Source organism: Oculina patagonica, chromosome 12 (assembly GCF_052425735.1).
Source record: "Oculina patagonica isolate OP01 chromosome 12, crgOcupat, whole genome shotgun sequence".
Classification (NCBI taxonomy): domain Eukaryota; kingdom Metazoa; phylum Cnidaria; class Anthozoa; order Scleractinia; family Oculinidae; genus Oculina; species Oculina patagonica.
The window spans coordinates 10,173,912-10,194,421 of NC_135769.1; the positions used below are offsets into that span (position 1 = coordinate 10,173,912).

Genomic DNA, 20,510 nt, shown 5'->3' on the forward strand with positions numbered 1-20,510 from the left:
ACAGACAAGAGGGTATTTTGTTATTCTCAAAACTGTTTTTGATACTGATTGCATAACATTTATTAATTAATTCACTTAATAAAATTGCATTACTTAACACAACTTACACAACATTTAAAATAGACTCGTTCTACTGCTTTACAATTTTTGTTACTTTGTCCTTACTAGAAACAAGAAACAGAAAAGTTACAAAACACGCACGCACGCAAACACGTACACTCTTTTGTTCCTAGATAAAAAACATGCAGGATGGTTTTAATTCACAATACGTCATATTCATGATGTCATCATGTCTTTCATTCAAGTAAGGTACTGATCTCACGTTTGCCATAAACAATAAAAAAAAAGAAACATTTAAAAAGAAGTTGAACTTACAGTTCCTCAGAGCAATGATCGGGACGAGGCATTCGGTTTCCCGAAGAAAGATAGCTTATAAGGGCGATAAGTGTTGTTATATCAGGGTACGGCTCTTCTCCTAAATAATAAAATAAAATAAAATAAGGTACTTGTCATCAGCAATATCTACCATAAACCTCAGCGTCAACGTTCATTTAAATTTACTTAATTTAAATAAAAATCTCTGATTACCGAAGGTGTACTGAGTACACGTTCGGTAATCAGACATTTTAAATTCTCGCGTATTTCGAAGTAGTTGTTTTGGAAAGTGCATTATTATTTCATAATGGCCAAAACAAAATCTATTTTTTACAAAGGTGATCCAATTTTCATGATGTGATGATGGTTTTCTTGCCTTCGGCCTATCGCCAAGGTCAGTTTTTCATGACCTATCATCAGCGCAAAAAAAAATTGCAAAAATATTTTTTACTATTTTAAGTGTTCTTCAAATGAACCTGTTTACGACTTACCATAGGTGATTATTTCCCATAAAACAATGCCAAATGACCACCTACAAATAAAATAACATATTTAATATAGAGAAGAAAATACATTAAATCTTTCATTAGGAGAGCATCCGCTCCCCCAAGAAAATAGACACATGTATATACACAAAGTGTGAGGAGATAATGGATAAATAATGCCGGACTTTTCATTCATGATGATTCAGTTTGAGATAAATTATACAAAATCTGGACAAAAACATAATATACCCATTAAAAACAAGAAGTTCAACCATCCCAGTTCGAAGATGTCAATCAACCACAAAAGCAAAGTAAAGTAGTAACACTGTTTGTCAGTGAACGAGTTTTATAATTGCACAGTATGTGGAAAACTCCGTTGCGGAAAAAGTTGCACAAAAACTTGCCCCTTACAACCTGGCCCCCAAAACAGCTAGACATTGCAACTTACACGTCGCTCTGTGTCGTATAGACTCCATCTTTTAAAGATTCTAAAGACGACCATCTCCATGGGACTTTACCCTGTTAAAAAGAAAAGTCCTAACTTTAACCAGCTCTGATTGAAACCTAACGCCGCTTGTCTAGGTCAATAAAATGACCTGGCTATGATTGGTTTCCGAACATTAAGACATAGAAACGGAGATTTTATTTCTTAAATACAACTCAACCAAAATAATACGGTAAGGAATAACTTGAAATCTACATGCCTATTAAAACGGAGTTGACGGATTGCAGTACTGAGTCTTGCACATCATACTTACATTGGAGGTCTTGGTGTATATGCCATCATCAGAGATGTCTCTTGCCAGTCCAAAGTCTCCAACTTTAGCAACCTTGTTATCGTCAATAAAAATATTTCTCGCTGCTAGGTCGCGATGAATGCACTGGGGAAAACATTTAAAAACGTCAATATTTGGTTTGGTTAAAAGATTTTGCAAAATGGGCAACGATTATCAATCAGACATGAACATGCATTCTTCCATGAGACCTGAAGCCTGCAGGGTTACCGTGTAAGGCCATGGTTCTGTAACACCATCATTTCTCTTCCTCTAAGTAATAAATAGCTACAACAAAAATGTTGTGGACTAAGTTGTGTCACAAAAAATGAAGTAGACTGTATACAGTGCAGTCTGTTTTTACCTTCCTCTCCTCTAAGTGCTGCATTCCTGAAGCGATCTGCAGTGCGATTTTTAACAGCTCCCGGTCATTGAGCTCACAGTTGACATTCGTATACTTGTCCCGCTCACCCTTGGACTTCAATAAACGTTCAAGGCTACCACGAGGAATCAATTCGGTGACTACCAGAATATTTCCTAACAAAAACAAAAACATGCATTTCATTGATTTGAAATCTGGCGCACTAGCTGACCGACGGACCAACCAACTGACTTGAGAACAACTTACCCTCCTGGGTACACGCGCCAACTAAGTTGACGATGTTAGGATGTGGACCAGCCTGCTTTAAGATCTGTATTTCACTGAGAAGGTCAGCTTTGTTGGTCGGACTCGTACTATCTACACCAAGAGATAAAAAAAATTAACATGAGTCTTCTGAATTGTGGGGCCTACACCTATACTATGTGACATTCGAGGAAATGACAAGACTGCCAATCAAACTCTGTTTCACAATGCTTCACTCTTAAACGGACACTTTAAATAGATAAAAATCGAATTTTTCCGCGTTCTTGAAAAATTAGCGGAAAAATATTCTCTCGTCGGTATGAACTGTCTAGGGATTTGGTAGAGTATTTTAGGAGTCGTTGTATGCTAATTTCTTCATCTTGGTGTTCTTCTCTGGAGGCGACTGAATTTTATATTTATCTTCTTATGATTAGAATTGTTTCTTTCCTTTTCAGATGATTAGGACGATGTACCTTTGCTTTGTAGTTTTTAGGAGGTTATGTCCGTCTGTGACCAATTACTTATTTATTTTTGGGAGCCTTTTTTGCGCCCGAGAAGAATGGGACCATCTGTGCCCAAATATTTTAGCGGCCTTTTTTGTACCCGCGAAGTATGGGACCATCTGTGCCCGAATATGTTAGGGGCCTTTTTTCGCCCGAGAAGAATGGGACCATCTGTGCCCAAATCTTTTAGGGGCTTTTTTGTGCCCCCGAGGGTTATGGGACCATCTGTGCCCAAATATCTCAAGGGCCTTTAGCGCCCGTGAAGAATGGGACCATCTGTGCCCAAACTTTTTAAAGGTTTTTTGTGCGCCCGAGGATTTTGGGACTATCTGTGTCCAAATGTTTAGAAAAATGAGCGGTCTTTTTTCTGCCCCGAGAAGAATGGGGCCTTCTGTGCCCGACAGGTTGGGCCTAAGAAGTTCAAGACCGTCTGTGACAAAATTTCATAGGCTTATTTACGCTCCAGAGGAATCGGACTTCCTGTTCCTTGAAGGCAAGAGGCCTCTAGCGTCCAAGAGGTATAGGACCTTCTGTGTCCGTCCGGGACGTTAGTTATATTTGCGTCTGATGAGTTTTGGACCATCTGTGCATGATATTTTTTGGCTATTTTTTTTGCGCCCAGAAAGTTGGGTTATTTTTCATTTTGTGCCTGTTTAGTTTCATTTTTTGGTTGTTAGTTCTTTTTTAATTTTAGATGTGTTCCAGTCGGAGATGTGGCGTGAATTCTATTCGTCAATTCCTGATCATCTGCAGCCGTTGGCTAGCCGCGTCCAGGAAACCGTGCTGGCGTCCAAAGCAGATGGTACTATCCGCAGTTACTTGGCCGGTTTCAAACGATGGAAACATTGGGCTTTGTCCAATTGTTTTATCCACATGCCAGCCAACTCTTTCCATGTTGCGGTCTACCTTCAATGCCTTATCCTCGATGCGAATTCTCCATCGCCAGCTCTCAATGCAGTTTACAGTATCGACTGGGTTCAACAGTTGGCCGGTTTGCCGAAGGTCTCAGTACATCCCATGGTTGCTTCTTTGGTCAGCGCTTCCCAAAGGATCCTGGGGAAACCGAAATCGAAGAAGGAACCCGTCACTCCGGAAATGTTAAAGACGCTTGTTAATTCCAAGATTTCAGATAAGTGTCCTTCTTTATCGGATCTGAGAACAGTAGCTCTATGTCTTATAGGTTATGCTGGATTTTTTCGTTTCAGTGAGCTATGCGCCATAAGAGCTTGTGACATAAAGTTCTTTCCTACTTATGTGTCCATATTTCTAGAATCGTCCAAGACAGACCAATTCCGTGACGGAGCTTGGATTGCAATCGCGAGATCAGACCGGGAAACTTGTCCTGTGAAGGCCTTAGAGCAATACATTGCTGCCGCAAAAATTGATCTTTGTGAGGATTTACCCTTGTTCAGAGCCCTCTCGTCTCCTCGGTCCACTTCGACAGTTCGGCGCCAGGGCTTAAGCTACACTAGAGCCAGGGAGATCGTTAAGGACGCTTTCAAGGACATCACTGACGTTTCCTGCATAAGTCTTCACAGTCTTAGGGCCGGAGGAGCCACTGCTGCCGCCAATGCAGGGATTGTTGATAGACTCTTTAAGAGACACGGTCGTTGGCAAAGTGAAAATGCTAAAGATGGATACGTTAAAGATAATTTTGAATCTTTGCTCTCTGTTTCGAAATCATTAGGAATTTAATAAGACCGAGCCCAGCAGGTCGGAGAGTACTATCCATAGGGCTGGGGTTTTTCCTCTACGTTTCCGCTACGAGCGCGGTGAGGTTTTTTCATCCTATGGATGCTCGTTGGTACTTTCCTAGTTTGTTTTTCTAGGTTCTTTATGTCAATCAGGTTTTTTCGTTATTTTCAAGATATTTGACTCCTTGTACGTCTGCAGTCAATAATAAACCGTGCGGCCTCCAGTGAGCACACAATAGCAATTAAAGTTGTGTTTATGGTTTTTTGTTTTGTGCTGTTGCGCACGGGTGGTTTATATTTAGTGAATTTAGACGAGAGTGTAACTTGGCAGCCGGGCTTAGAAGATGTTAACTAATGAAACTGAACATGCACATGTCTTTTCTTTCTCTTGGCCTCGATATCAAGTTGAACTTTGATAAATCAATTATGTTATGCTCCTTCCTCTGCGAATGGCGTGGATTTTGATTTGTAAGCGCTCGCCAAGAAGCGCCCACAATGCATACGTTATATTACTGCAATAGGCTTGATAGATTAACGACCAGAAGTAAAAGCTGCAGATTGGCAGATTAACTCTAAGAGGCGATGTGAGTGCCGTGACTACACGGTGAACACACACAACAGCGCGTTGCCGAACAAGGGTGACAAAATTTTCTTAACCCCGAAAGTAGCTAAAGTTAATTCCCATATTGTGTTGCCAGCTTATGAACTTGAAAAACTTCAAATTGGTAAAATGTCTTGCAAAACACCGCTAGACAAAGCTCATTTGTTGTGGAATTTCAGTAATACACCAAGATAACCAGGTTACAGCAATTTTGTTTTTGAAAAGTTCTAATCACTTTGCCTTGGGGGGGACAAACTAGGCAATATTAAATGTTTTGCCACACAAACAAAGCGAAAAAGTAACACGACAATAACGGTTGGTCTAATAAAAGTAAATTTACAATCACATCTGAAGTGTCTAATCCGCATTGTACCTTTCAGCTGTTTTACCGCCACATCGATGACATTTCCATCTTTTCGACGATAGCAGCCTTTGAAAACAATTCCAAACTCCCCTTGCCCGAGTACTTCATCACGGAAGATTTCAAGCCTTTTCAAGTCGACTTCCCAGCCTTCATCAATCTCCTCAAGAAAGTTCTGCGATGAATGGTCATTCTTCATATCGCTATCTAAGACAACCTCTTGATCGATGCAGATACTGTCTCTACTTCCTGTACTGTCATAACCACTGTCCTTACTGGTCAGAGTATCTGACTTCTGCAGCTTGGGATTCCTGCCTAGTGACTGCAACGTACACGAGCATATCACTTGGTGCTCTGTATTGTCTTTTCTTCTGGGTTTTGGAGGTCTTTTGGGAGGTGTGTCGTCGACGCTTGTTATTAAAGAAAACTGTCGTACTTCTAGAGGACTCATAGCTGGAATATCAACTCGCAATTCTCCTAATAACGGATTTTCTTCAGAATCGATTTCTACATCTGGCAAATGTAAGTTTTCGGGCCTTTGAACGGGTATTGATGAAGCTGGACCATCAGTTACATCTTGCGTGTTTTCGGTGTACTCCTGTAACATAATGTTGTCTGCATTGGAGGATGCAAGTTCACAAGGCAATGATATTCGTTCCACAGAATCTGTGCAAGTTATGGAGGTGTTGGGGGCATCTGTATCACGTGTCTAAAAATAAAAAAAAGGAACATTCTATGTTAATTCGCGCTACAAGTGTAAAATGAAACGAAACTTATATCCGAATTATTCTCCGTACCATAAACATATCTATTTCAAATTTAGCAATTTTATAAGATACACTGTGATTGGTTCAGATCCTGACCTCCCATAATAACTTAAAAGTAAGGTCAAAAGTGTTTCAATTATTTTACAAAAGAATAAAAAGGTTTGATGTGAATCATACTATAAACAGCTAGTAATTTCCGAAAACAAAATTTTTTAAAACATAACAAAAGTATTACCAAATCTTGAATTTTCAGTTTCTGACAAGTCGTACATCGGGAAACCAAAATTCGCCCTTTGCCTAAACAGTAATGTAGCAGCTCTCGCCACGGTAAGCTTGTAGTTATACCGGTCCTCTAGTGTGGCAGTTGTTATTGACTTTAGGTCTAAGGCCATTGTTCACATCGTTTATTCTGTTGTTCTCTCTAAAGGTAGCGACCCAGGGGGGGGGGGGGGGGGGGGGATACTCCGGCTCTTGTTAGTGACGGGGATGATCGAAGGATTTTTTTGGGGTTTGAAATTCTCGATTCGGGTATTCTTTTGGGTTGGAGAATTTGGCAAGTATTTTTTGGGTGACTTGACTAAAATAGGGGATTTTTTGGGTATTAAAAACGAACTAAAGTGCCTTGACGGGGCCTTGGCGTATTTATGGTATGATGAATAAACACACAACAGCGTTCAAGTTTTTATGATTTTCTTTCTTTGTGTTATATTATTGCCCCTCCTGGCAATTTAGGGGTAATTTGACAAGGGATTTTTTGGGGGGTTATTTTTGGTCCAGGGATTTTTTTGGGTAATGTCGGAAGACTAAGGTTTTTTTTTGGGTCTTGAGTTTTGCCTCCATTCGATCATCCCCGTCATTTACAGACCGGAGTACCCCCCCCCCCCCTGGGGGTAGCGAACCATTCATCAGTGTAAGACCTCGCGAGAGCCGCTCCCCGACTCTGACCAAGCGGAGACTAAGGAATGCATTTTGTAGTATAACTTGTTTTTTCAAAAGCAATATAATAAACACGAACATGTTTGTACAAATAAGCGTTCCACCGTATTACAGACGTCTCACTTACCCGTCTTGGCCGACAATATCGCAGAAAACCACAAATTCCGCAAATCACCATAGCGAGAATAACACAAGGCACAACAGTATAAATGGCAATGATCTTTTGATTTGACCTGCTCGCTTCTTGTGGCTTAAGTGATCTAGATGGATTTGGCACTAGAAAATAAAGAAAAAGAAAAAAAAATATTTCTTTTTCTACTCTGTATTTACGTTCATTACCATATAACGTGATAATCAAGCTTTTTACAGAATAGCCTGGGGGACTTTTTTGTGCATATTAATTTTTACATGCGGCTATTTGTTTTATAGTGCTAGTAAGTTTCCACATTTCTGAACGAAATCGTGTCCATTTTTGTTTTTTTATTTTTTTTTTTTTTTTTTCCTTTTTTTATTTTTTTTTTTTTTTTAGTTTTTGTTCCGTAACGAAATGTGTGCATTTTGGGGAAAATTCGTTGTGAAATTTTGCGACATTTGTTCGTCTTTTTTGTGTTTAACTTAAATTACGTAAATGACTTTAGACAACTTTTGTAAAGCGAAAAAGGAAAAAAAAAATCACAGAGAACATAACACGTTTGTATTTAGAATGCCACAGATAACCTGTCTTACCTGTGAATGGGGAGCAAAACAAAGAACTAGGAATGCCCTAATTGCGGATGAGTAGCTAAGAATTTATTCTCTGTAGATTCGATCACTGAAAACTTTACTCTGTAATAGTGCACTTTATGTCTTACCTAGAGACCCTGGATACAAGAATGCCCCTCTTGATATCTTTACTCCAGCACTGTTGTTTGCAACACACTGATATTTGCCATAATCATCTCTTGTTACTCCTGTTATTACCAACTGGCTCCGACTCTGGCTCTTATCATACTCCGTCATGATCTTTACTCTTACGTTGGATTGTATAGAATATGACTCGTTGTTCTTTGTCCATGTGATTGTTGGCTTGGGATTACCAGTGACAGTGCAGTTGAAGGATACACTGGACCCGATAGGAGCGCTCTGGTTCATTGGCACGTCCACAAACTCTGGACCTGGCAATTGAATGCCAAATTAATATTTTAGCCTTTTGAAATAACCAAGAGGGTAGTCATTGGAGTTTATACCAGCAGGATATCAGGAATAGACTTAATACGAGACAGATCAGTTAGACTTGACATCTGGGTATCTATCCCGGGAGATGGGGACTCCCATAAGAAAGAGACGGGGATAGTCGTCCGACAATTTGAAGTAAATGACGAAAGGAGACAAATCTGGGCGTGCTTAAGCTATACTTGACCCCGCCTCCCCAGCCCTAACAAGTCGTGACAAGAAACACCCCATCTCCCTCCCCCCCCGCCCCCTCCCCCACCCTGGATGTATATCTAACGGTGTTTACATATTATGTCGTAGCAAATGACTAAGTTACCAAGTAATTGGCCTATTGTGGAATCAAATTGTAACCGTCATTTTCATTGTAATTGCTGGCATTGGAAATCGAAGGAAATAAATCATGACCAGAGGCAATTTCCACCTCTACTTCAATATTCTCACAAGTTTTTGTGTTACTCAACAGAAGCAAGGTACATGTACATATTTTGATATCAATTAATTAAAATGGCAAAAGGTTTTTTTGACAATCATACCAACAGCCTCTGAATGTAAGAATGCTCCTCTTGATATCTTTACTCCAGCGCTGTTGTTTGCTACACACTGATATTCACCAGAATCGTCACTTGTCACTCCTGTTATTACCAACTGGCTGACACTCTTGCCTTCATCTGTTATGACCTTTGCCCTTGGGTTGGATTGTACAGAATATGGGTTGCCGTTCTTTGTCCATGTGATTGTTGGTTTGGGATAACCAGTGGCAGTACAATTAAAGGTTACATTGGATCCGAAACCAGCACTTTGGCTCATTGGAACCTCGATTATATCTGGATTTTGAATTTCTAAAGAATAATAAAACATACATGTAATAGCACATGACTTACAGACCTGTGTTTCTTTGCAATGGCACTTTTACCCAATCTTAGTAGGATAATTATGTTGACACCATGTTGAGTTTTCTATGAGTCTTGAAGATGACTTGTTAGCAACTCAAATTGAGCAACAAGTTGACTTCTAACTTGTTCACCAGCATAAGTTATCCGAAAGAACAAATTACTGGACATGACTTTTGGAAAGTCAGACACTAACCCCCTTCCCAACTACAAAAATATTAATCCCCTTAACCTTCGAAGAACTACATGTACATATAATATTTAAAGTGTGCTGCAATGATATTTAATATTGTCAGCACTTAATTATTAATGAGATGGAATCTTTGTGCTGAGGGAGGGGGTTTAAGTGGTTATCTAGGAAAGTAAATTGGACAGGAAATCTTTTCTCTTTTCTTTTTTTTTGGGGGGGGGAGGGGGATAGAGAGGGCAGGAGGTATGATTGCCAAGGTGTCAAAAACAGGAAGAAATATGACAAATTTCAGCAACAATGCATGTTTATCCAGTGAATTGAAATAGCACAAACAGGCAGGAGCCACTAAAGAACAGGTTAGAGTCTGAGCCTGGATCTTAGATCCCTTCTGCCCCTCTACCCCCCCCCCCCTCCACCGTCACCATTAATGAAGCTGGCCCTTACATAGTAATCTTAAGTAATAATGTCAGTTAAAATGGCCCAGTTACTAACAGATTAATTTATTTACTTACCATAAAGATTAACTTCGACACTTTTTAAGCTGCAGTGAGAGTTACTTCTTGCTTGGCAAGTGTAGTTTCCTAAATTTTTTAAAGCTAGGGGTCCGACCATCAATGTACACCTCATAACTGCAGCTGCTGACAATCCAGCCTTGCATTCATCTCCGATCAGTTTATTTTGTGGGTCAAACCACTTAATAGAGACAGGCCTTGTATACACAGCAAATTTCTGTGGCACTTCATCATTCTGTGATGCAATGCAAGTGAGATTAAGAGGCACACCAACAGAAAATGTGTTGAATGATGGGCTTGATGAAATTTTAATCCGAGGATCAACTTTGAAAAAAAGAAAAATATATGTGAGCATAAATAACTGCTTTTGGCAAATTGATCAGTTTGAAGAGCATGAGAAAAAATGGACTGGGTTAATATTTTTTACTTTTTTACTAGATTTTAGAGCCGCGCATCGCATGGGTTACTTTTTTCATTTGCACAATCCCATTTGGTTCTTTTTTAATTGTATCATTTAATTAATTATATATGTATTTAACAATATTGAGACCAATAAGGATGATAGATTGCATTGTACAGCTATGCTAGTTTAGAGGTCAGAGAGTGAATCATGCCTAAAAGACTCAGGGCTTTAATAACAATGCTTTTAATTATCCCAAAAGTTCAAGGTGGCTCAAGTAGTATCATTATGCAAGTCATACAAGGAGTTATTATTATTATTATTATTATTATTATTATTATTATTATTATTATTATTATTATTACTATTAATGGTAATAGGACTGAGTGGAGTCCAATTCTGTTTGTAATCATACGAGTTATTACAAAATCGGACGACCTCAGAAACGGAGCAGAAGCCGGCGAAAATAAATCCATTACAATGTTTCACTTATGTAAACAAACCCACACGCGAATTTTGGAGTTGTTTTGGCAAGGTTCATTTTTGACAAAAATCACTCCCGCCCTTTTTGCACCGAGCCCTTCAATTATTTTGACTACTATTATTTCTATTATCAGTACTATTACTACTATTACTTCCGTAGAACTATAATCATGATCATCATCATCCGAGGGTAAACCAATTTTTATTATTTATTTGTATATTTTGTATATTTATTTATTTTTGGCGTACCCATAAATTCAATTTGGTTTGAAACAGTTCTTGATATGAATTACAAATGTTCACAGCTGATATCTGAAAAGGCCATCCCAATAAAATGTTTTGTTTCCCATCACCCCCTCTCTTGTGATGGTGGGTCGGTCGGTCAGGCAAAAAAAAAGAATGAACACTTGAAGGGTTCTGGGTTCCAGAGAAGGCCGGGCTGCTGAGTAAGAAAGCCTGAATACAAAGTCAACTCGAAAACGTGTTTTTTTTTGGTTCGTTATTCCTTTTTAATAAATTATGTCTAAACAGTCTTAAAATAACTTAGTATCGCTGTGCATTAAAGACAAAGACATCATATCATACCAATTGTTGTTAATAAATGATGTAAATTGAAGTACTTGATTCTTTGACTAGTGAATCTGGATTTTTTTTTTTTTATTTTTTTTTTTTTGGGGGGGGGGGGGGGGTCGGTCGGGCGATGGGAAATGAGACATTTTATTGGGATGGCCAAAATAAAAATGGCAAGCACAGACCTATAATGCATTCAAACTTACATGGACTTAGTTGAGACACATGATGACATGTCTGACATGTAACAAAGGGAAGAACCAATAAACCACTGACAAGAAACAGTAGGAGACCCTCAGATGTGCATTCCAGGTAAGAGATATTTACTGTCATCTTATGAAACAGCAAGTAAGCTACTGGTCAGAGTCTGAAATGGAGTTAAAAAATTGACCTATATGTCAAAATACATGTAACAGTTTAATTACTGTTTACAGAACTTTTCATAAGGTACATTGAACAACTGCCCTACCCAGTTGCTAATAAACACCAAAAAATAATACAAAAAAACGAACGAAAAGGAAAGAAAACAACAGCAACAACAACCTACAGCAGAAATGAAGCCAGGCATGGACCATTTAATTTTTGAGGGGGGGGGGGGGGGGGGGAGGGAATGAGCAATTTCTTCTTGCATTTCTTTTTCAGCATATTTGGTTACTTGCATCTGACCAACACAACACTCTGCAGGATTTTTTTGTACCATATTTCATGTTTACCAGGTGGACCTCGCTTGAATTGTTTGTTTTTTGTTTTGTTTTCCCACCCTTACTTGCACATGATTAATTTAACTCAGACCATAGGTTGCTACGGTACACCAATAATGAGATGCTTTCAAGATCATTTTTCTGTTGATGTAATATTTTTCCTGAGATGTGAAAAATAGTTGTTGCATTTTGCATTTGATTGGTTGAATATGTTTGTTTGTTTTTTGGAGCATTTTGTGTACTCACAAATTGTCCCCATTGTTGTCGAGAAGAGAGGTATCAATCCACACATACCCCCCCCCCCCCCCCCCCCCCCCACTCATTACTTTCTGGCCTTCCGGGTTCACCGCTGTACGGAAACCCGATATATTAACACTGATTAAGTGCCGGCTCGTTGACACACGTGGCTCGGACAAAACGACTTCTTGCTCCCTGACGAATTAGACAACAATATTCTGTTCGATTTAATATTACACTATAAGCTTACTGAGAATTTTATGTGTATGAAAGGAGGTTAATAAACATGTCGATCTTTCATTTTCTTCTCGTCAGGACCTTTCGCTTTTAACATTATCGGTTACTAACAAGCTTGCTTATTAATATTTCAACACATCATATGAACGTTGACAGTCGCCTTCCTTCTAAGCCTCAGTACTTCGACGATTCAATATGAGCTGAAATTGAGCTTATGAATACTCAATTTCGCGTGTTAAAGGTTCTGAAAAAATTCCCAGCCAACAACACAATCAAGTTTGCTCACTAACCTTTTAATAATGTGCTCCGCGGGGTGTGAGTAATGCCGATTGATGGCACCATAGGATAGACTTCAATAAGCTTCCCACTTGTATGACCAAATTGAACGTCTTGACAGCCTAAACTCGACGTTTTGAATGATGAAATCATATAATAACGTCCAGCCGGACAAGTTCCAAGACAAGCAGGAAAATAATTAACTGGGCGTTGTATGACGAGATCCATTATCATATTTTCCTTTAGTCAGAGGTTATTTTTTCGCCAGAATTTCAGTTTCGCTTTTCCCTCGTAACCTGATTTTTTTACGCGTGACAAGCGTGACACATCACATGATCCCAGTTGTCGTTCTTCCGGTTATTTGTTTTGCATTTGAACGATAAACGGGAAGTAAATTAGCAGTCGATGAAGCCTGCTAGTATGTTATTACCTTATTTGGGACAGAAGCTTGCGAATCGCTCACCTTGAGCATTACTTGCAATATCGCCACATTTTTAGAGACTTCCCAGCAAAAAACTGCAGTTTGTTTTGAATGTTTATTCCGGGAAGTTTACATTCATGGGTGGGCGGTATAGTCACTTCCGTGTCACGAAAGTCAGTTCCCGGTAGCGCTTTTCAAATGACTACGAAAGTTATAAAGGCATAGCTAGCTAGCTGCTCCTAAGTATCAAATACAAGCTAAGACGATGTTTTACTCAACAGCTTTAGTCATTCCATTTGCAGGGATAAGTTTTCGTCTTGGTACATGTGATAATTAGAATTGAATGCCTTGTATCGCAACCGCCATTTACGTCATCTTGATTTCTCGGAAAATACGGAAAGAAAATATCATTGACAGGAAAATGAAAAACCGGAGAAAAAATGCGACTTTTATAGTACGAAACTCTTTTATAATACGAAACATATTTCTCGGTACCCACTTACACAACGAGAAAGCGTGATTTAGCTTGCTAAACCGGTAAAGGCGATTTCAGGGAAAGTAGGTTTGGCGACGACCCTTCTTGTTGCGCCCAATAAACTTAGCTAGAGGTTACACGCTTCTTAAAGAACAAAAATATTCATTAATCGGTGAATCAAACATTTCGAGCACCGCACCATGATTGGCATTTTTGTATTCTTTTGTGGCCTTGGATGTACACAGGAAATTTCTTAGCCCGTGAACGCGAGGATAAACTTTCTCCCGCAAGATAAGTGAGGCTTAGAAGCGGCCGGTGTTTGCTGGGTTTTTAAATGAAGTGAAATTAGCTGGTGTTGTTCTCGGTAGCTACGAGTTCAACTCCTCGGCTACGCTTGTAAATAGCCAACTGGTCTGCCTCCTGCCAGTTGGGATCTTTGATCTTATTAAGTTCACGGTCATTTACAATATTGATTTTGTTTCAGTGTTTGTAACAATTACATTGGCCCTGAAAAACCCTGTTGAGGAAGTGGTCGATTAAGATAGTTATTATTTATTTAAATGACGGAGATAACTTGCTTGCGTCGATTTACCTTGTGCAATTTAAAGGATTGGTTTCTCATCAGAAAATAAAATCTGCAAAGCTAGCCTGTTCCAGGCGTTTGGTTTGTTAGGAGCAAGCCGAAAAGTGGGATTTTCGCGCGCGAACGACGAGCGTCGAACGAGTGGACGAAATGGAGATGGGGTTTTCGCGCTGCCCCTTATTGTATACTAACCGATCGCCTGGCAACGGACGCCACACGGTCATATTGTGTTGGATATGTTATGTTCAGTTTCGATAAACCGGTTTATCTACTGTTAAATTTTTCATTTTTCGAATTTTCATATTTCAGAATGACTACGAGAGGCTAGGGGGGGGGGGGGGGGGGGGAGGAGACATAGGGCCAACCCTCCCTATCCTAACCCTACCTAAGGGGAGCGGGAGGGGGGGATTCCACTCCACCCCCCGCCCCCCCTGTATCCACCTCCTGCGGCGGCACTCGGAAAACGTGGCAAACTATCAATGAAGTATCTTCTCGTAAATCAAACAGAACAGTCATTAATGAAGTTGTAATATTGATAAGTTTGGTTAATCAGAGCCGCTTCGCGCAAAGAGAGGCGTGAACACAGATGATAGTTTCAAAACAGAATTTAATCTGCGTGCATGAAGCTAGGGAAATAATTGGAATTCGTTATTTGAAGGAGTCCCATCCCTTTGCTTTGTTAGTTCACCCCTAAAGGTAAAGGTAAATGTAATTTATTTTACGGTCAAAAGCACGGGGAGTGGTTGCCCAGTCTCCCGAGCCAGAGGCTCATGATAAATGTCAATACCCCCCCCCCTCCCCCGTGGGTTATTGACACTGTTTCATTCCAAATAGCGACGATACGGAAAATTCATCCTCGTGGTTAAAGTTCCGTAATAAAACATTATCTCATTCCACGCTGTTGTTTTGCAGATACACTTATAAGGCCCTTGTACTGCTCACTAATCCTTTTATCAGGGGTTGAACTTAAGGCCTGGCTAAACTAGGAAACATTGTTGCGGAAGGGGGAAAAGTTGCAGAAACAAATTTTGCTTCACAGAAACAAAAAATGTTTCTTCCTCAAGTCAAAAACAATTTTTCTTCCCTCGACTTCCCGGACACACATTTTTCTACTGAAACTGACTCGTCAGTCGTCTTTCCCTCTGCTGTACCTTTGCTGCGTGCTGTATGAAGACGACTGGGGACGAGTCAGCTTCTGAAACATATATTGCCCAGTTTAGCCACCATGGAAGCAATGTTGACTAGTTTATGCGCTTGCGTGACACTTTGTTCGCGGAACATTGTTTCCAAGTTTATCCACTAGGGCAGAAACACATTTTCCCTGCTTCATTTCTCGCTAATTTAGCCACCTAGGAAACATGACAAGGAGCAATGTTTCCGCAACAATGTTTCCTAGTATAACAAGGCCTTTTAATATTATTTATCAGCACTAGGCAATCTGTGCGGTTTCTAGGTAACTCGACGAGTATTTCTGTGGCTTTCATGACGGACTTGTGTGGCAATAGTTAAAGTAGCCGTCCCGCTCCGCTCAAGGAATCAATGGAAAACAAACATCAATTGTACTCGACAAGGCCACCTTGTGTAGGGGTAGGGGGGCTATGAAAGACACCACCTGTCTGATTAGCCAAATGCACAACATTTATTGGCCTCAAAATTCAAGTTTAGTCTTTTGTATTAGGTTTGCTTGAAGCTTGCATGTCATGCATGGCTTTTGAATCGGTACTGAGAGGTTTGAATCTTTTTCTTATTTTCTACTCCTAAAAGAGTGGGGGCAATACAAACAAGACACCATCTTTTAAGGTAGAGAAGGGGAGGGGGGGGGGGTGGCACAGTGGTGGGTCCTGTCTGAGTAAAATAGTTTTGACTATGGGGAGGAGGAGGATCTGAGGCGAAACAACAACAACAACAACAACAAATGTTTTTCCCTGGCCGTATCACGGGCTCCCAAGAAGATATTATCCATGACTTTTTACGACTCTTTCGTCCAAAAAAATTTCTTCAATGATTTTTAGTCAGTGCAAATTTTCAAACGTGAATGTGACGTCAACCCTAGTGGGTCAAGTCTTGTCCTTTTAATTTAACAACTTACTTGCTAACAACATCGGAAATCTCTTATTATAGAGAAAACAGATTTAGTCTTAATCATTCAAATTAGTTTTTAAATAGTATAGTGAACATAGTTTTTAATTAGTGTAAATAGCTTTCTTAGTTAATTTTTATTTAAATTCTTAATTTTAGCTCATTATAAAGTGCAACTGAGTGTTTATATAGAAGTTCGCGCTATATAAATGTTAATTATTATTATTAATAATTATTATGTTCCCTGCTCCCTGAAAGTGTGTTCCCTGTTCTATAAAATGTGCTTATGTTCACGTATTCCCAGATTTAGTTTCTTTTTGTTTCCATGTTCCCAAAAATTTAATGGCCATTTTACCTTGTTCCCTAAAAAACCCCTGGGGGGACCTCATATATTAACTTGTTAAAATATTCAACTGGCTTTTTTATTCAGATATTTTACAGTTACTTTTGGTTAGTTAAAGGATAGATATGTTGTATAACCCATTGATGAAAAAGTCTTTTTGCAGTTAAAATGAACTGAAATTTCAATTTAAAATCATTTGTCGTCTTTCTAGCTGGGCACCATATGCATTCAGCAAAGACAGCAAGACCAGACTGTACCACAATTCGATACACGAAACAGAATGAGCGTGGTAAACGTCTGCCAGGTTTTGATGAAAGTAATGTGGTACATGTAACGCAACTGCAAAGAAGTAATGAAACACACGTTGACCCACAGGCAGCCCAAGCGATGGCTTCGTTAATAATTTGCAACGGTCGTTGTCGGTTCGACTCAAGCGATCGAAAAAAGTGCTCCATAAATCGATGAATTTGAGATCTTTCGTTCCTAAATTACAATAAACTGTAAGCCAGATAAATAAAGATCACTAACCTAATGTTGATTCTGTGTTATTGTTACCCTGGGTGCCAGAGGGTTTTTTTTTCGGCGACAAAGAGCGGTCGTCTTTGTCACCGCCAAAAAAAAAACCCTCTGGAACCCAGGGTATGTTATTGTGAGATTTGATGGGGTTTTGGGACGATTAATTTCTCACTTGCCGCTGACGCCCCCTACCAAAACCCCACCAAATCTCACAATAACACACAATCAACATTAGGTTAGTGATCTTTATTTATCTGTCTTACAGTGTATTGTAACTTAGCAACGAAAGATCTCAGTTCATCGATTTATGGAGCATATTTTTCGATCGCTTGAGTCGAACCGACAACGACCGTTGCAAATTATTGACGAAGCCATCGCTTGGGGTGCCTGTGGTTGACCTCTGTCGCTATAACTGCTAGACGTTTACCGCTGTAGCTCAAACAATAAAAAAAATGTAGTTAATCGTTTCGCAATTCAGAAAAGATGAAAAAAGAAACATTGCAATTGGCTTCCTACAATATTTTTAGTTAGCAAAACAAAGGTAGGTGTCGTTTACTTATTTCAGCAAATGGCAAGTCCACAGTGAATTTGCCAACGGGAATCACAAGATGTGTAAAATCCTTTTCAAATTTAAACATCAGTCTCAAGAGTATGTTATAATAAACACATGTTTATTGATGCTATTTTATAACGAGTAATTTAACTTCACATATGAGCTTAGTCTTGACAGTGACTGTTAAACAAAGTAAATAACTGAAACTTGTTGAATAAGACCAACGGACGTTGCGAGACTTAGGCCCGAATCGCCTAGGCAATTTTTAAATTTTATTTCTTTTAGTTCGCTTTACAGAAAAGTTTTTCTTAAAAAAAAAAAGTTGGCGCGTTAAAAAAAAAAAAAAGAGGAAAAAAAAAACTTATTTCCATTGGAGAAAAAGTACTATACCATATTTGGACTACTTGTAAATAAAGAATACATACTACTATGCATACTACTAAGGTATTAATCTAAGAATAAACTGGGTCATTAAACTTCACACATGGGCGTAGTCCTGACAGTTTCAAACAACTAATACAAAACCGTGTTGCGACACTAATTAATGTCATTGGAGAAAAGGTACTAAACTGTATTTACGGACTATATACTACTGTGCTTAGCTCTGCTTTCTTTAATTTTTCCCTTAAATTCACTTTTAGCTTACGCTTTACTTTTAAAGAAGGGGGCACACTAAATGGAAACACAAAATTCATCGAGTACTCATCTAGTGCTGTCAATTACATGCCAGACAGTTTTTTTGGCAAATGCTTTCAAGTCATGATTTCTTGTTTTATGTCAACCTGTCAAATTATATTTGTTAAGAACAAAGAGCGCTTGAGGGTTTGGATAGTCGGGGTTTAAGTTTTCCACCAGTGTAGTTTTGCCAGTGTTGTCACACCCAAGGAACAAGGTGTGATATGATTTGTTCCTGAACATGGTGTAGCTCCAGTAGTAGAGAGGCTCAAAGACACTTTTGTCGTCAAGAGGGCCTCCTCCAAGTTGAATTTCCTAGATGCAGAAAGTGGATTTAAAAAGAGAATAACTCGCCATACATGCAACTAGTGCAAATAGCAAGGCGTGGTCACTTTCCCTGTAATTATATTCACATTTTCATAGATCTTTCGATTAATGACTTTTATACGATCCTCCTTTTAGTATGATCTTTTATTTGCAGGAGGCTTTTGGGCCGTATTGTCAAACTTTGTTTTTTTTTCTCAGAGTGAACAAAATTATACAACTGAATGCGCATACTTAGTTTTATTTTTCGGCCCCTGCGATTCAACCAGTAAATGCATGCAACATAAAACAAAACACAACATGCACCAAAGTGAACAAAATCTAGTGGAGGGTTACATTTTCATGTCTAGAAATTCTGGGACGTTTATTTACAATCCGCCCTAGTAAATTCACAGCGTCTAAACCTGGCGTATATTTAACTACGATACATTTTATAACCTTCGAAAACCTCATCCTGTCACCCACATCTAAAGTTCACTGAATTACGAACACACATTAACGAAATCGTTAAGAAACCGCAACATAAAAACATGTTTTAAACAATCGATTGAGAGTTTGGTATTCTGTGGGGTGTGGATTCCTTACGCCAACTTGATTGCGCCAACCCTATACACCCTTGTTTAGGTTTCGCGCAAGTGGAGAATCAGTGAATTTTCACGCTTGCACCTGGTGTTTACTAGAGAAAAAACGGTACACACAAAGTGAAATCAACCGATCCTTCTGTACTTACTGTGGCTGTAATGTTTTGCCCCAATCCATTTCCAGTCATTGCATAATCCGTCTGTGCTACTGCATCGCGGAAAATAAGGCCCACATAAAATGTCATTCCCGAAGTTTCGTCTGTGGTGGTTATGACAGCTAGAAAGCAAAATGAATAAAATAAGATTTTAGTAAAAAAACAAAGCAAGGCAAACAAGAACTGAAAGAAAAGCAAATGGTTTATAAGGTATATTTAGAAAAAAAAAATGACAAAATTGCTTATGGCAAATGCTTGGGTTCAAGATAACTTTCGTGTATAATTTAGCAAAACTCCCTAGCTAGTTACTCGTGTTTACTTTAACTGAGCAAAAACAACACCAAACCTTCCTGTAAATACGGACGTACGTACGATCGGGCGTACAACCAAGTGACACCCAAAGTTATTTTTATCCTTTCTCGATGGCTTTACAAAATTTTATTAGGTATGGGGCTCCGTGCGGGATCTCCGCTACAACCCCAAGTGATATTGCATTTTCTAGCAGATATCTAAGACGATATCAATATCGATAGCGGAACAAAGTGCTTTGCTACGAGGAAGGGCTAACGCTTAGTCGGGTTTTCAAACTTCGGTACGGCCATTTATTACCTTTACTATGGAAGTTGAGATAATTAATTGTTACACTTCCCGCTGACGCAGCACAAAAATTAAAAAGTAAGTACAAGTACACGTACTGTTAATTGCACCGTTAAAGCTTCCGTTGCAATGTACAACGTTGGTATCACCATTCCGCTGAATCAGGCTGTCACTTATCCTACTAACAGAATTCCACAGCCTATAAGTGGTGTTCTTCTTGATTTGGTGAGGCCTTTGAAAGATTGGAAAATCCACTTCATGTGTGTGTGGGTAACAAGGATACCATGGAACCACCCAGTGACAATGAGGCCAGTGCTGAGGTTTAATCTCTGATTCAGCCTCACTAGAAGAGCGTCTTGCAGCCTAAGGGAGAAAAAAAT

The 20,510-nt window shown here is 39.2% G+C and overlaps 2 protein-coding genes across 2 annotated transcripts in view; both read right to left on the reverse strand.

The window, feature by feature from the left end:
- LOC144633735 (fibroblast growth factor receptor 4-like) overlaps window positions 1-13,114 on the reverse strand; it is a 15,178-nt gene extending 2,064 nt beyond the window's left edge. Inside the window, exons 1-13 of the mRNA XM_078492597.1 lie at window positions 12,843-13,114; window positions 11,584-11,744; window positions 9,925-10,248; window positions 8,866-9,171; window positions 7,972-8,274; window positions 7,248-7,396; window positions 5,430-6,126; window positions 2,262-2,372; window positions 1,998-2,170; window positions 1,619-1,741; window positions 1,309-1,379; window positions 867-907; window positions 376-475 (exon numbers count right to left, since the gene is read on the reverse strand). Coding sequence (XP_078348723.1) covers window positions 376-475; window positions 867-907; window positions 1,309-1,379; window positions 1,619-1,741; window positions 1,998-2,170; window positions 2,262-2,372; window positions 5,430-6,126; window positions 7,248-7,396; window positions 7,972-8,274; window positions 8,866-9,171; window positions 9,925-10,248; window positions 11,584-11,710 — 2,525 coding nt within the window. The 5' untranslated portion in view covers window positions 11,711-11,744; window positions 12,843-13,114. The remainder of the gene's footprint in view (window positions 1-375; window positions 476-866; window positions 908-1,308; window positions 1,380-1,618; window positions 1,742-1,997; window positions 2,171-2,261; window positions 2,373-5,429; window positions 6,127-7,247; window positions 7,397-7,971; window positions 8,275-8,865; window positions 9,172-9,924; window positions 10,249-11,583; window positions 11,745-12,842) is intronic.
- Window positions 13,115-18,163: 5,049 nt separating this feature from the next.
- The window catches only part of LOC144633392 (uncharacterized), a 3,794-nt gene continuing 1,447 nt past the window's right edge, over window positions 18,164-20,510 (reverse strand). The window contains exons 2-4 of the mRNA XM_078492269.1: window positions 20,229-20,493; window positions 19,528-19,655; window positions 18,164-18,788 (exon numbers count right to left, since the gene is read on the reverse strand). Of these exons, the coding sequence (XP_078348395.1) occupies window positions 18,576-18,788; window positions 19,528-19,655; window positions 20,229-20,493 (606 nt within the window). The 3' untranslated portion in view covers window positions 18,164-18,575. The remainder of the gene's footprint in view (window positions 18,789-19,527; window positions 19,656-20,228; window positions 20,494-20,510) is intronic.